This window comes from Triticum dicoccoides, chromosome 6A (assembly GCF_002162155.2).
Source record: "Triticum dicoccoides isolate Atlit2015 ecotype Zavitan chromosome 6A, WEW_v2.0, whole genome shotgun sequence".
NCBI lineage: Eukaryota > Viridiplantae > Streptophyta > Magnoliopsida > Poales > Poaceae > Triticum > Triticum dicoccoides.
The window spans coordinates 604,968,320-604,984,092 of NC_041390.1; the positions used below are offsets into that span (position 1 = coordinate 604,968,320).

Sequence of the window (15,773 nt, forward strand, 5' to 3'; positions counted from 1 at the left end):
GCATATATACCATCTCTCATGAGGTTAGATGCATGCTTCAGTTCAAACGACTTCATTAGCCTAGCTAACCTCTCCTCTCTACATCCTCTTCTGAGCTGAAGACTCACTGAAGTATACTCTCCATCTAGTCAATGACATTGATCTCTCACAAGATGAGGAGTTGCAGTTCCAGATACTTGACACTGGTTGCAGCCGTGATCTTGCTTCTGGTACTGACAGCGGCCACAGAGGCTGAAGCCATCCGGCTAGATGCAGAGGTGCGGGCATCACTCAGCAGCAGCGGTGGCAACTCAGTGTCGTCAATGCAGAAACCGATTGGGACCAATGTCATCGAGGGATCTGCTGGCTCGACAAGCGAGACAAAGAGGAGCGTCCACGTTGCTGTAGATGAAGTTAGTGCGGCGGCGCATAAGTTGCCGGAGTTTCATGAGGACTACTATGGTCCAAAAGATCACAGCCCTAGGCACCATTGACGGAGCAAATTCTTCTTTATTTCCTCTTGATCGATGATCTCTGTCTAGAACTGACTAGCTAGCTAGGTAGACACGGCAGCTGCGCTGCCAAAATTACTTTTTTGTAAAACTCATGTAAGCTCACACTGTCACACAGTGGGAACATGACATAGCGTTGATGTGCTAACATTCTTGGCAATACAATTTCAAGCAACATATGTGAGTCGTTGCCTGCCTCTTGATCGACCAGTCTCGTGTGGGCTTGCAGCATTACTGATCTACAAAGTTCTCACGATTTTCAGTAACCTTTGACGACGACCTGCATATAGAACCACCAATTTGTAACAAGAACAACGATGTAGTAGTTGCAGTTGTAACCTGGCCAGCTGGAGTTTTTAGAGAGAGTTGTTGTAAGTGCATGTCCCAGTCAGCACTATGTACACTGCCGGTGGTTGTATATCTGCCAACAGTGGAAGCGTTGCCGGATATGCTGCAGTGCTGTTGGCCAAGTACTGCTGTACTTTGCTATGTCCGGGCAGGACGGCTCACCAAAGCATTTCCGATTCTGCATAGTATATGCACCCACTGTTTCTCACACATGCTCAATGATAAATAGATGATTGATGGGGCTAGCTAGACACCTTTTGGAAGGCAAGGATAAGTGATGTAACTAAAGAATGCCGTACATGATGTTCTCAAGATGGCACTTTATATAAAAAAGGCAGAGGGGGAGTTAAATACTAAAGAGGAAATGGGGGGAGGAAGGAAGAAATCAGCCCATGCAGAAAAACTTATCATGGCCAACTAGCTCCTTGTACCAATGGTGCAACACGAACGGTGTGTAGCCACCCTTGTTGTGTTGCTTCTATAGGTCTTGTATAGGTTGGATTTATTGTATTATTTGTGTGTTCTTTGGTATTTAGATCGAACAACATCTATATATATGATCATCTGAAAAAAAATAGAACATGTACGCACAAAGCTAGTGACATACTCCGTTCCACATGTTTGTTCCGTTCTTGTATTTCATTTAAGAACCACTTAATTAAACGCTACATAGATCCAAATCCTCCACAGACATTTTATTTTCTTAGATCTGCCCTCCGCAGATTGCATCCAACTTAATCGCCAGACTGTTCTCCTCTCCCTGTAGACGGTTTTGGAAGATGCAGCCTCTGCCAGTGCACCGTACCTACGCCGTTAGAGCAATTCCAACGGGCCGACCCAAACGGACGGCGTTTTTGTCCGTTTGGGTCGCCCGCCCGCCCGCCGTCCTCCCTCTTTTAGTTTTGGGTTAGCAGTGCGTCCAACGGGCCGACCCATTTTCATGGCCGCGCGCGTTTAACATCGTGTCGTCGCCCTGATTTTGACGCTCCAGCACGCGGGAAAGGTTCGCGCGCGCTGGTTTTGGCGCTCCAGCGCGCGCGCCGTGGCCGGCGCTCGCTATAAAAGAAGGCGCTCCCTCCACACTCTGTCGGCCGCCCACTCTCGCCGCCTCTGTGCCACCATGTCGATCCGCCGCCTACACGCTTCGGATTTTCGCGGAGTCCGCGAGCGCCGCTCCGGCGCCTTCTCCGCGGAGATCTGGTTTCGCGAGAAACGTCTCATCCTCGGCACTTTCGACACCGCAGAGGAGGCGGCCCGCGCGCACGACGCGGCGGCCTGGCGCCTCTCATCGGGATATGAATTTTCCCAACGTGTCGAGTCAGCGGGCGCAGAATCTGGCGCCTCTCCCGTGGCTTTTCACCGACGAGGATCGTCGTGTCCATCGGAGGCGGCAGCGTCGCCTCGCCATCGCAGAGAAGGACGTGGAAGCCTTGGTGTTGTGGCGAGGAGGCTACCCGCAGGACATCGTCGACGAGCGCCAGTTCTATAAGCAATTGAGATCGGAGAGGGACGCGAGGAGGAGGGAGCGAGCCGCCTATCGGAAGGACAAGCGTTCGTGGAAGCAGGCAGCTCAATTGAAACTGAAGCTACAAGAAACGTCGGGTTGGGACTTTGAAGATGAGCAGCTTGCTGACGCCTACCTTCAAACGTCGGAGGAGTGTGCGAAAGGCGTGAAGCGTCGTACCCTGATCGGGGTCGCGCCTGCGTGTTATATAGTCAGGGGCTTATCCCTGGATATGCATACAAGTAGTTTGGAGAGATTACATCTTGAGGAGCAAGAAAGAGATAAGAGATAGAGATAAGTACATGCGGTTTAGAGAGAATCTAAACTATCTCCTAACTACCTCCTGCCGAAGCTACGTGACACAAGTCATCGTGACTGACATAATGACGTTTAACACCCTCCCTTAATCACAACTTGGTCAAGTTGAGATTACGTTTGAACTCTTCAAAGCTTCGTGTAGGTAATGCCTTGGTAAACCCATCTGCAAGTTGATCTCTGGAATGAACAAACCGGATTTCCAATTGTTTGTTAGCAACACGTTCTCTGACAAAATGGAAATCAATTTCAATATGTTTTGTTCTGGCATGGAAAACTGGATTTGCAGAGAGATATGTAGCACCAAGGTTATCACACCACAAGCACGGTGCTGGGATTCGTCTTATGCCAAGCTCTCTGAGTAAAGACTGAACCCATATAATTTCTGCTATTGCATTTGCTAAGGCTTTATACTCTGCTTCTATACTTGACCTGGATACTGTAGCTTGTTTCTTGGCACACCAAGATATAAGATTTGGTCCAAAGAAGATGGCAAATCCACCTGTAGACCGTCTATCATCCAGACATCCTGCCCAGTCAGAGTCAGAAAAAGCACTAACCAGTGTTGATGAAGACTTGCTGAAAGTAAGACCAGTGTTTAGAGTATTTTTGATATATCTGACTATGCGTTTTGCTGCAGTTCAATGAACTGTTATAGGAGCATGAAGAAACTGGCATACTTTATTAACAGCAAATGAAATATCTGGCCTTGTGAGTGTCAAATATTAAAGTGCACCTACCAGACTTCTGTAGTTTGTGCTGTCCTCTTGATTCAAGGGATCTTCTTCTATAAGTGACAACTTTTCTAAACTAGATAAAGGAGTGGGTGATGGTTTACACCCTTGCAACCCTACTCGTTTGACTAGGTCAGTAGCATACTTTTCTTGAGAGAGATGAAGGTCATGACCATATTTCTTGACTTCAATCCCTAAGAAAAAATGCAAGTCTCCAAGATCCTTCAAAGCAAACTCAGCACTCAAATCCTTTAACAGCCCTGCCACTGCCTCATCAGATGAGCTTGTAACAATTATATCATCCATATAAATAAGTACAAATATAGATGTATTTGACCTATTGTATATAAACAGGGAAGTATCAGACTTAGAAGGAATGAAACCAAGAGTTTGCAGTTTATGACTGAGCCTGGAATACCATGCTCTAGGAGCTTGCTTCAATCCATAAATGGCCTTATCAAGCCTGCAGACATGATTGGGAAATTTTCTGTTTTCGAACCCAGGAGGTTGTTTCATGTAGACCTCTTCTTCTAGAACACCATGGAGGAACGCGTTCTGTACGTCTAGTTGCCTGAGACTCCATCCTCTTGAAACAGCAATAGACAAAACAAGACGAATGGTAGCAATTTTCACAACTGGACTAAAGGTATCTTCATAATATATGCCATACCTTTGTTTAAATCCTTTTGTAACCAGTCTAGCTTTATAGCGATCTATTGTTCCATCAGATTTTCTCTTGATTCTGAATACCCATTTGCAATCTATCAAATTTTTACCTTGTTTTGGGGGAACGAGATGCCATGTTTTGTTTTTCTGAAGAGCCATGTATTCTTCTTCCATAGCCCTTTTCCACTTCAAATCACCAAATGCTTCTTGCAAAGAAGTCGGTTCACCTGTGATACATGCCATGCCAAACTTGGTAATACACTTGTAATTGACAGGTTTAATTACCCCTTTTTGAAGACATGTACGTGTTTGTGCAGCAGGTACAGCCGCTGGATCCACAGAAGATCCATCAGCCGCTTTGGATCCTGCACCAGATCTGTCCACAGGAGATAATCACTAGTAGAAAAAGGGTCAAACGTGAAGCACAATAGTGCCGATTTAAATTTCAGCCGGCACTAATGTGTACAATAGCACCGGTTCGTGGCGACGATCAATAGCACCGGTTCGTGGCGAACCTTTAGTACCGGTTCATGCCACGAACCGGTACTAAGAGGCTGTGTCAGCCTGCGGTCAGGCTATGGCCCCACCATCACCATTTAGTGCTGGTTCGTACCACGAACCGGTACTAATGAGGTTATGGCAAGCTGTTTTTAGTCCCACCTCGCCAGGAGAGAGGGACTAGGAGCGGTTTATAAGCCCTCGGTGCAGAGACGATGAAGAAGAGGCTCAATACTCACGTTGCTTAGCTTCAAGCTTTCAGGAATATGGTAGATTGCACGGAGCTACACGCAGTGCAGTTTACGCTATTCTGAAAGGCTTGAAGCAAATTAACGAGCATTGCACCTCTTTTTTATTTTTAATAACTTGTTACAACTCCGGACTTCTTCTGTTATGGCAAAAACTAATTGCACGTCGGCATTTCTTTTTTTTAAACTTTGGTTATAACTCTACACTTTGACCATCAAGTTTTGCAGAAAAGAAAAAATAGCAAAAAAGAAAAAATAGCAGAAAAGAAAAAATAGCTGAAAAGAAAAAAACTATATAAAAAATTACTCAGAATAAATAGAAGAAAATAAATATAGCAGAAAAGAAAAAACTACTCAGAAATAAATAGAAGAAAAAATAAAGCAGAAAAGAAAAAAAATTATATTTGCTATTTTTCAATCGTTCACAAAATGACCGTGAAATTGAAAATCACTACAAAATGAACTCTGAAAATGTTGAATTTTGGCAAACTAGATGAATAAAACTACTCACAAATAAATTGAAGAAAATAAATATAACAGAAAAGTAAAAACTATACAAAAAACTACGCAGAAATAAATAGAAGAAAATAAAGCAGAAAAAAAATTATAAAAAAATTTGGGGCGCTGGCCTGTGGGCCTGCTAGGCCACAGGCGTGCAATTACAGGCCTTAAAGGCCCAGCAGACTCACAGGGCAGCGCGCAGAGTTTAGGCCCACAAGCCTGCTATATAGAGGAGTTCGAAGAGGTAGCCGCGGCTGGGTTTATAAACCAGTGCGGCTGCCCATCGCCCGGCGAGGTGGGACTAAACTTTAGGGTGGCAACGCGAGGCCTTTAGTACCGGTTGGTGGCTCCAACCGGTACTAAAGACCACCCTTTAGTACCGGTTGGAACCACCAACCGGTACTAAAGGCCTGCTCTTCTCACCTCTTGGCCTGGCCAAAGTTGGCCTTTAGTACCGGTTGGTGGCTCCAACCGGTACTAAAGGCCTCTCCTATATATACAACACTTACGAAAATTTAGTTAGATCTCCCCACTTCTTTCGTCTCCAACCTCTTGCGCACCGCTCGAACCCGTCCTCGCCGCCCGTCCCCGTCGTCCGGCGTCATCGTCGATGTCCCCGCCGCCGCCCGTCGTCGTCGCCGTCTCGCGCCGCCGCCCCGAACGTCGCGCGCCGCCGTCCGTCGTCGTCCCGCCGCGGTCCCGTACGTCTCTCGCTCTCGCGTATACCCGCCGCGCCGCCGTCCGTCGTCGTCGCACCCGGCCCGTACGGCGGCGCCCCCGCCCGTACGTACGCCACCGCCCCCGCCCCGTACGCCGACGCCCCCGCTCGTACGTATGGGGCGGCGGCGTACGGGGCCGCACACATACACACATACACACATATATATACATACACACTACACACATATACACACACATTTTTTTACTTATTTTCTGTTTTTTAGAAAAGTTAATTAGATGATCGAATGTTTGATTAATGTCGAATGTTAGATAGATAGAAAATTGTCAAACTAGAGATTTGAACTAGTTGAATAATTAATATAACTAGTTTATGTTTAGTAAGAAAATTATCGAACTAGTTTATTTAGGTATATGAGATTTGAACTAGTTCAATAATTAATATAACTAGTTTATTTTTAGTAAGAAAATTGTCGAACTAGTTTATTTAGGTATATGAGATTTGAACTAGTTCAATAATTAATATAACTAGTTTATTTTTAGTAAGAAAATTTAGGTATCTGAGATTTGATACAGTTTATTCAAAAATAGTTGACAACTAATTTGTAATAGGTGTTTAATGTTTCACCTATATGAACATAGAAAATGTCATCTGACAACGAAAAAGATTTCATTATGTGCGAACACTGTGAAGACCAGCGCGGCCTGTGCGACAGAAATTTCCTTGTTGATGGTAGGCGCTTCAGCATCAAGCTGGATGAGACATTCGAAGTTGACACAGTAAGTCATTTTGTCAAATATTATTTGAATGCAAAACTTATGCTTCATTTGCTTCAACTTATAATTTTAAATTTTCACTATTCTACTAGCGCATCCCCTGCCATGCAAGAATTTTTGTCTTGGATAAGATAGGTTTTAGTGCTATAGATGATATGGAGGTAAAGAGAGTTTACTTGAAGACAGAGCATGGGTATACTTTCAACATCAAATTATATAATGGAGACACATACACCCATTTTGAATGCAAAACTTGGCAAGCACTATGCAAGGCTTATGCATTTGAGCCTGGTATGGTTGTCACCTTTGATATTCGTCCGGAAGATAATATTGAAGGTAATATAGACATCTGGGTCGATGTGCAAACGCCTCCAGTTCTACCATTATGTGAGTTTTTCTCAACTATGCATGCATATGTTTATGTCTTTGATACAGTTTATTCAAAAATAGTTGACAACTAATTTGTATTATCAGCTTATTTCGGTTCAAGCAAACATGTCCGGCGCTTGGTAGACAGGACCTACTACTGCCCCGGGGCTCAACTAAACTGCGAGGAGATAAGTCATTATGTTTTATAGCTTGAGGATCTTAATACTATCAAGACAAAAAAAATTCTGAACTTAGAAATGTTAGTACTCAAAATGTGTGACCAATGGTGATCGTATTGAACTACGGTCACATCTATAATCGAAAGATGGTAAGATTTTAACTATTTGTCCTTAATTAGTGCATCTTTTGCATACATTATTTTTGAAGCTAAACTTTCTTTGCTTAGTATATTAATTACTATATGATGTTCTTCAACAGGGATTCCGATGACGGTTGTGCCTTAGTGGATCGAGACTAAAGGTGACATGTCAATGGTTAGCTTACGGCCAAGATATCCTACATTGCACATGAGTGCATTCAGGATTTCTGAAAGCGAAGAATGCTTAATAGTGAAAGATTGGAACAAAATTGTTAACGATCGCAGAGAAGTACTAGGGGGCAGCAAGGAGAAGCGCAACCCAAGATTAGGAGACAGATTCATCTGCATGCTCTAGTATGATGAATCAGGAGAGCTATACATGTTCTATGCTATTCTACCTGAGAGGGAGCAGCACTAATTCATGCTCTTAATTAGTATCTCATGCCCGTGTCCCGAACTTCGATGTTGGTGATGATTATGTTGAACTTGATGATATCTTTGCTTCTGTTACAAAGTGAATGTTTCCTCTTTAAGCTAGCCAGTGTTGGTGATGATTAGATAGCTAGCGGTAATGACTATGATGATTAAATAGTGGTAATTAGACGACTACAATGATTTTTAGCTAGCTAGCGTTTATTTATTTATTAATATACGATGATGATGATGATGATGATGATGATGATGACGACTACAACTCATTATAACGTAAAACAATCCTAAATTAAATTGATAACACAAATTTAATTGAAAAATACAAAATAAAACAAAAATCCACAAACATTTAGTACCGGTTGGTGTTACCAACCGGTACTAAAGGGCTCCCGGCCCCCGAAGCTGGCTCGTGCCACGTGGTTTCCCTTTAGCACCGATTCGTGCTGAATCGGTACTAAAGGGGGGGCCTTTAGTGCCCACACTTTGGTGCCGGTTATGGAACCGACACTAAAGGGCCTTACGAACCGGTGCTATTGCCCGGTTCTGCACTAGTGAATGGAGCGCCGGGATCTTCTGCGGCTTCATCTGATAAAGGGGACACGTGACCCGGTGCAGAAGATGACGCCAGCGCCTCGTCAGGGGGCGATGATGACGCCAGCCAACAGGGATCCGCGCTGGATCCCGAGCCGATGCAGGAATCAGGCCGACCGGTGGAACGGCGCGCATAGCAGCGGTCCACTCCCGTGGGCCACCGACTCAGGGGCGGCCCAGTGGTCGGTGCTGGTTGGCGCGACCCGGTGTCCGCTGCGTGACAAACGGGAGAGGCCCGCGTGGCGGATGTAGGACCGCTGCTGCTGGCACGGCTGTCGCCTGGTGCGCCCGCACGTTCGCTGCTGCCTGCCGGCGCTGAACCCGAGGCACAGGTTTCCTACGGCGGCACGGATCCCGCAGAGGATTGCGCAGCAGTCTGCGGCGGTGACGATCCCAAGGGGGATATGCTCCCTGGTGCTGGACACATGAAATAGTGGCTGTTTAGGGTGATTTCTTCACCATTTTGCACAATTTCTTCGCCGTTTTCTTGTCCTGTTTCATCACAAAACTTAGCCAGACTGGTGTTATGAGGGTTAGTCAATATTGTATCATCACAATTATTTCCCCGTGGGTCTGCGCCGGTTAGGTGAGATGGGAGAAGAAGAATTTCTTGTCGTAGAAGGGCGCCGGCATTAGGATGTAGATTAGAAAATGGGAATTTTATTTCATCAAAGACTACATCACGAGAAATATATACTCGGCCAGTAGAGACATCAAGGCATTTGACACCTTTGTGTAGAGCACTATACCCTATGAAGACACATTGTTTTGACCGAAACATGAGCTTACGCTTGTTGTATGGGCGCAGATTTGGCCAACAGGCACACCTAAACACGCGAAGAGTGGTGTAGTCGGGTTTAGTATGAAGGAGACGTTCCATAGGCGTTTCATTATTGATGACACGACTAGGTAACATGTTTATGATGTGCACGGCTGTGAGGAACGCCTCATCCCAGAATTTCAAGGGCATGGATGCGCCGGCTAAAATAGAGAGACCAACCTCTATGATATGACGGTGTTTGCGTTCAGCAGACCCGTTCTGTTGATGAGTATGTGGGCATGACACATGGTGAGAAATACCAAGTTTTTGGAAGAAGGAATTTAATTTTTCGTATTCCCCTCCCCAATTGGATTGGACAGCAATGATCTTGCTATCAAATTTACGTTCAACGAGTGCTTGGAAATTTTGAAAGACTGGAAAAACATCGGATCATTTCTTAAGTAGATAAATCCAAGAGAATTTACTATAGTCATCGATAAAACTTACGTAGTAAGTGTGTCTACCCACAGAAGAAGCGGCTGGACCCCAAACATCAGAGAAAATAAGTTGCAATGGTTTAGTAGAAACACTCATAGAGATAGGATATGGCAACTGATGACTTTTAGCTCTTTGGCAAGAATCACAAACTGTTTCAACATTACGCTCTCCAACATATGGGAGCTTATTTTCCTAAGCACTCGTTCTACTAAAGAAAAAGATGCATGCCCTAGACGATCATGCCACCGCGTTGAAGATAACTTGGTGACAGCACATGTTGTTTTATTGAATCTCCTAAGCTCAGGAATCAACGGATATAGCCCTCGAACGCATCTACCTCGATGGAGGATTTTCTTCGTGACCTAATCTCGAATCAAGAAGAAATAGGGGTGAAACTCAAGAAAGACATGGTTATCGATGGCAATGCGATGAACTGAAAGGAGATTCATGGAAGCTCTAGGAACATGCAATATTTTTCTAAGATGGATTTTTCGGTGAGGGGTTTTAATAATTGAGTGACCAACACGACTAGTTCACATACCTTCTCCATTGGCGGCATGGACTTGCTCCGGGCCGCGGTATTTCTCCCTCATGGTGACCTTCTCTAACTCGCCGGTGATGTGGTTTGTAGCACCACTGTCAACATACCAGTTGGTGTCGACCCCATACGAGGCCTCTGCCCCGCCAGCAACTTTCTCATCTTGGGAGGAGTCTTCATCCTCTTCGAAGCGATACCAGCAATCCTTTGCTGAGTGCCCCGGTTTTCCACAGATTTGACACAGAATAGTGTCAGGGCGTGACCTGGGGAAGTTGCGACGACCCTTGGAGTTGGTGTAGGAGGGCCGCGCACTGCCGTTGTTGTTGCCGGGGCCGCGGGGGTTGCTGTTGAAGTTGCCGCCACCGCCGCTACTGGTTTTGCCCTTCCGCGGTGGGCCGCGGTAGCGTGATCCGCCGCCGCCGCCACCACCACGGCCGCGAGTAGCAGCATTAGCCGACGACTTGAAGCCGCCGTTCCCCTGAAAGAGCGCAACACATTGGTCGAAGTTGCTCATCTGGGAGAAGAGCTCGTCGATGGTGACCGGCTGTGTGCGCGCGTCGAGGGCGGAGACGAGGGGCTGGTACTCCATGTCGAGGCCGGTGAGGATGTAGGAGACTAGCTCGCCGTCTTGAAGAGGCTTGCCCGCAGCAGCAAGTTCGTCCGAGAGCGACCGCATATATGCGAAGTACGTCGCCACGGACTGCGTTCCCTTCTGAGCGTGAGAGAGCGCGATGCGGATGTTGTTCACCCTAGACAACGACTGCGAGGAAAACAACCCCGCTAGTGCTGTCCAGAGCTCATGTGCATGATCTATAGATGTGACCTGCACTAGTACTTCTTTTGTCAGATTGTTCAACAGATAGCCTAATACCTGTTGATCTTCTCGGATCCAAACCGAGTGGAGGGGATTGGGAATCATTTCTTCTTTCCCATCCTTGTCCTTGGTGACGATGTGCTTGGCCGGCTCCGGTGTGGTTCCATCCACGTATCCAAAGAAGTCGGCTCCTCTGATCTGCCGGGTTATCTGGGTGCGCCAGAGAACATAGTTGGTGCGGGATAGCTTCTCGGTAACTTGACCGGAGAGGTTGGAGTTGGCTGCGGCAGAGGAGGACATGGCGGCGAGCTTTGGTGGTAGGAAAAAAACCCTAGCGAACTAGACGTGATGAAGAAAAGGGGCTCTGTATACCATGTGCGAAAGGCGTGAAGCGTCGTACCCTGATCGGGGTCGCGCCTGCGTGTTATATAGTCAGGGGCTTATCCCTGCATATGCATACAAGTAGTTTGGAGAGATTACATCTTGAGGAGCAAGAAAGAGATAAAAGATAGAGATAAGTACATGCGGTTTAGAAAGAATCTAAACTATCTTCTAACTACCTCCTGCCGAAGCTACGTGACACAAGTCATCGTGACTGACATAATGATGTTTAACAAGGAGGACATTACCGAGTCGGAGTCAGAAAGCGACGAGTAGTGGTCTTTTTCTTTTATCTGTGTACGCTAGAACTATCTATGTATCCATTTTAATCTGAAAAAATGACCGGCGGCATCGGCGACGTAGCAGGCGGGCGAGTGTGTGAATCCAATGTGCCACCAACCAGCGGGCCTGGTGAGGAAAGAGGGCGAGCGCGTGCGTGTCCGTCTTGTGTCCGCGCCGACGCAAATCAGCCTCAAAAATAGGCCAGAAATGGGTCGGCAGGCGGACGAAAGCGGACGCGCATCCGTTTGGGTCGGCGCGTTGGGCCGGCTTTTTTGTCCGCACCGACCCAAACGGACGGCCGCAGACAAAATGGGTCGCCCCATTGGAGTTGCTCTTAGCTACACTAGACTAGACAGACCGGTACCCAACTTTCCAGAACCGGGCAATGCGTGCAGCACCTGGAACCAAACACAAGAACCTAAAGCTTCTTGTGCTTAGCAGCTAATTTAAAGTGGTGCTTTGGTTAAGTACTAATGAACAAACTAGTGGATTAAACAAATTGCTCATGGCCCAACTTTTGTGGAAAATCATCCCATTTAGGGTGGCATGCAAGGACGGTCTCTATATATTCAAGTTAATTAATGGCAGTGATCCAGAGACATTTGCACTCACAAGTAGTTTTTAAATTTGTATATGCTGTTGATAAACCACTCCTGACAGACATCAGTGCAGCAAACACTGGGGTGGGTTGCAAAGCTGGATGCATATATACCATCTCTCACAAGATTAGATGCGTGCTTCCGTTCAAGCGACTTGATTAGCCCAGCTAGCCTCTCCTCTCTACACAGTCTACGCCCACTTCTGAGCCTAAGACTGAAGTATATACTCTGTCTCCCATAGTCGGTGACATCGATCTCTGACAGGATGAGGAGTTCCATTTCCATGTACTTGTCACTGGCTGCAGCGGCGATGTTGCTTCTAGTACTGACAGCCACGGAGGCTGAAGGCATCCGGCTAGACGCACAGACCCGGGAATCCATCAGAAGTGGCGGCGGCAACCCAATGCTCAATGTAAGCAGTGATTCTGATCTTCTGTTCCGTTGCCTGAATCTTTGGATGAGCCTTTCTGTAGACGCTAATCAACCTACTTGTGTTGCTCAATGCAGAAACCAGTCGATGATGCCGTCAAGGGTTCCAGTGATGATGCGGTCAAGGGTTCCGGTGGATCGACGAGCGAGACGACAGGGAGCCCTGGTACTGCGAGCGAAGTTAAGGCAGTGCCTCCTGGGTTGCCGGAGTTCCAGGAAGACTATTATGTTCCAAGCGTTCACAGCCCTAGGCACCACTGACAAAAAATTGAACAACCGGAGTAGCTAGTTGGTTAGTCGCAGAGGATGTATATATACCATCTCTCATGAGGTTAGATGCGATCAGTTCCAATTGTGCATCTCTGTAAGATGGAGAAGATACTGTTTTGGTGTACTAATTAACTTATTATTGACAAATGGCAATATTTTACGGACTTACGGTTTGAATGTTCAAGCAATCAATTGATCGCGATTCACTAAATGCTGGCTGTCTACATCTCTGGATCTGCTCGTTTTTGTGTTGCTTGTATAGGTCTTGGATGATAGACCCATACTCATTGATTGTCACCCCACTCTGCGGTGAAGTTGACTTGATCAACACAACCATACCATCGGTTGCATTGATCTTGGATCACACCCCACCGGTGGGCAATAGAACCTTGAGTACAGTTGGAAGGAACCGTCACATTGCTCAAGTAGTACTCTTCAATTCTTTGCCAAAACCTCTCCTTCATTTCATCGGTACCAACCTAGACACCAAAGGACGCATTCATCCAAGCAAAACACAAAGCAATGTCTTCTTGGCTACGATAATTCACTGATCTTGTCTTCTATGTGCTTGTTTGGGTCTCCACTGGCTTTTTGACCTCCTTCACTTAAGGGTCATCCTCCTCCCTCTCAGGATCATCGACCATAGACATCGATATGTCATCAAGTTTGAGTATGTGCGATTCATCCAATTGAGACATGAAACTTGTAACATCATATTCGTCTACACTAAATCACCAAGAACAAACATGTCACGCGATCATCGTCGCAATGCATCACAAAAAATGAAAAAAAAATGCTATTTTTTACCTTTCAGGAATTATGTTGGACACTTGGTGGGCATGATCCTTGTCGGAGGTTGCGGTGGTCGTAGGTGTTGGTGGAGGAGGTGAGGGCGTGGCCGGAGATGGAAGAGAAAGTGTTGGAGTGGATGGATTTTCCTCTTCTTCGCCATTGCCTCATCGAGGGACCTGCCCACCGACGTCAACTTCCTTATCCGCTTGGTGATGGCCAGAGCAATCGGAGGGTGGCCGATCGTCTTCACGGATGGCACAGCCTTACCGCCAGTCCTCGTGGACGATGCATCGGAGGGCACGACGGTCTTCGTCCTAAGCCGCTTCCTTGGCGTGGGTGTCAAACCCTAGCAGGAGTGTTCATCGGAGTGTGAAGGCGGCCAACACAGTTTCATTCTCGGAGAAATCAGGCAACCTGGTGGTTGTAGCGACAGAGGCGGGAGAGGCGCCATGTGCGCGGGAGAGGAGAAAAGGAATTTTTTGAGACTTGGTGGCTGCTGCTCAAAATGGAGAGATTGAGAAACTTTTGAGACTTAACTCCTGTGTTAACAGTTTGAGCCTTTGATTACCTGCGGTTTACCTCCTCAAAATGGAATCTTTTTAGGAGTTAACCATTTTTTGAGAGTTCAGCTAGAGATGCTCTTAGTTCTCTTTGTTCATGTATTTCATTTCAGAAGGTAAACACATTGAAACACTCCATGCATTAAATCCAACTTATCCATAGCCCCACATGTAGTAGAAGCTTTCAGAAGACCCAGGTTCCCTAGGGTTTAGGGTTCGGTCGCACCTATGCCGTTAGCTAGACTAGACAGTCCGGCACCCAACTTTCCAGGACTGGGCAATGCGTGTGGCACCTGTGACCAAACACAAAAACCTAAAGCTTCTTGTGCTTACCAACTAATTTAAAGTCCTGCATTTGGTTAAGTACTAATGAACAAACTAGTGGCCTAAACAAATTGTTCATGAGCCAACTTTTGTGGAGACATCCTCCCATTTAGGGTGGCATGCAAGGACGTACTTCATTAATTAAAGTTAATTAAAGGTAGCGATCCAGCGACATTTGCACTCGTAAGTATAATTGTTTAATTTGTATATGTTGTAGATAAACCACTCATGACAAACATAAGTGCAGCAAACACTGGGGCGGGTTGAAAAGCAGGATGTATATATACCATCTCTCATGAGGTTAGTTGTATGCTTCAGTTCAAGCGACTTGATTAGCCCAGCTAGCCTCTCCTCTCTACACAGTCTACGCCCTCTTTTGAGCCTAAGACTGAAGTATACTCTGTCTCTCGTAGTCAGTGACATCGATCTCTGACATGATGAGGAGTTCCATTTCCAGCTACTTTCCACTGGCTGCAGTTGTGATCATGCTTCTAGTACTGACAGCCACGGAGGCTGAAGGCATCCGGCTAGACGCAGAGACTCGGGCGTCAGTCAGCAGCAGCGGTGGCAGCAACCCGGTGCTCAATGTAAGCAGTGATTCTCATCTTCTATTCCGTTGCCTGAATCTTAGGATGAGCCTTTCTGCAGACGCTAATTAACCTGCTTGTGTTGCTCAATGCAGAAACCAATCGATGATGCGGTCAAGGGTTCCACTGGATCAGCGAGCGAGACGACAGGGAGCGCTGATACTGCAAGCGAAGGTAGGGCAGTGCCTCATGGGTTGCCGGAGTTCCAGGAAGACTATTATGTTCCAAGCGTTCACAGCCCTAGGCACCACTGACAAAAAAAATTGAAAAACTGGAGTAGCTAGTTGGTTTAGTCACAGAGGATGTATATATACCATCTCTCATGAGGTTAGATGACATCAGTTCCACTTGTGCATCTCTATAAGCTGGAGAAGACACAGTTTTGGTGTACTAATTAACTTATTATTGACAAATGACAATATTTTACGGATTCACTAAATACTGGCCATCTACATCTCTGGATCTGCT

At 46.2% G+C, this 15,773-nt stretch overlaps 1 protein-coding gene across 1 annotated transcript; it reads left to right on the forward strand.

Annotated features, from left to right (window-relative positions):
• The first annotated feature begins 15,101 nt into the window (after positions 1-15,101).
• Positions 15,102-15,744, forward strand: LOC119318752. The gene is made up of 2 exons (XM_037593349.1): positions 15,102-15,305; positions 15,401-15,744. The coding sequence occupies exons 1-2, from the start codon at positions 15,153-15,155 to the stop codon at positions 15,557-15,559; spliced, it is 312 nt and encodes a 103-aa protein (XP_037449246.1). The 5' UTR covers positions 15,102-15,152; the 3' UTR covers positions 15,560-15,744.
• Positions 15,745-15,773: the final 29 nt, after the last annotated feature.

What these genes read in the sequence shown, in the direction of transcription:
- LOC119318752 (XM_037593349.1), top strand. Translation starts at nt 15,153, where the DNA reads ATGATGAGGAGTTCCATTTCCAGCTACTTTCCACTGGCTGCAGTTGTG. An exon ending in GCAGCAACCCGGTGCTCAAT is followed by an intron (nt 15,306 to 15,400) that starts GTAAGCAGTGAT and finishes TGCTCAATGCAG; the next exon opens with AAACCAATCGATGATGCGGT.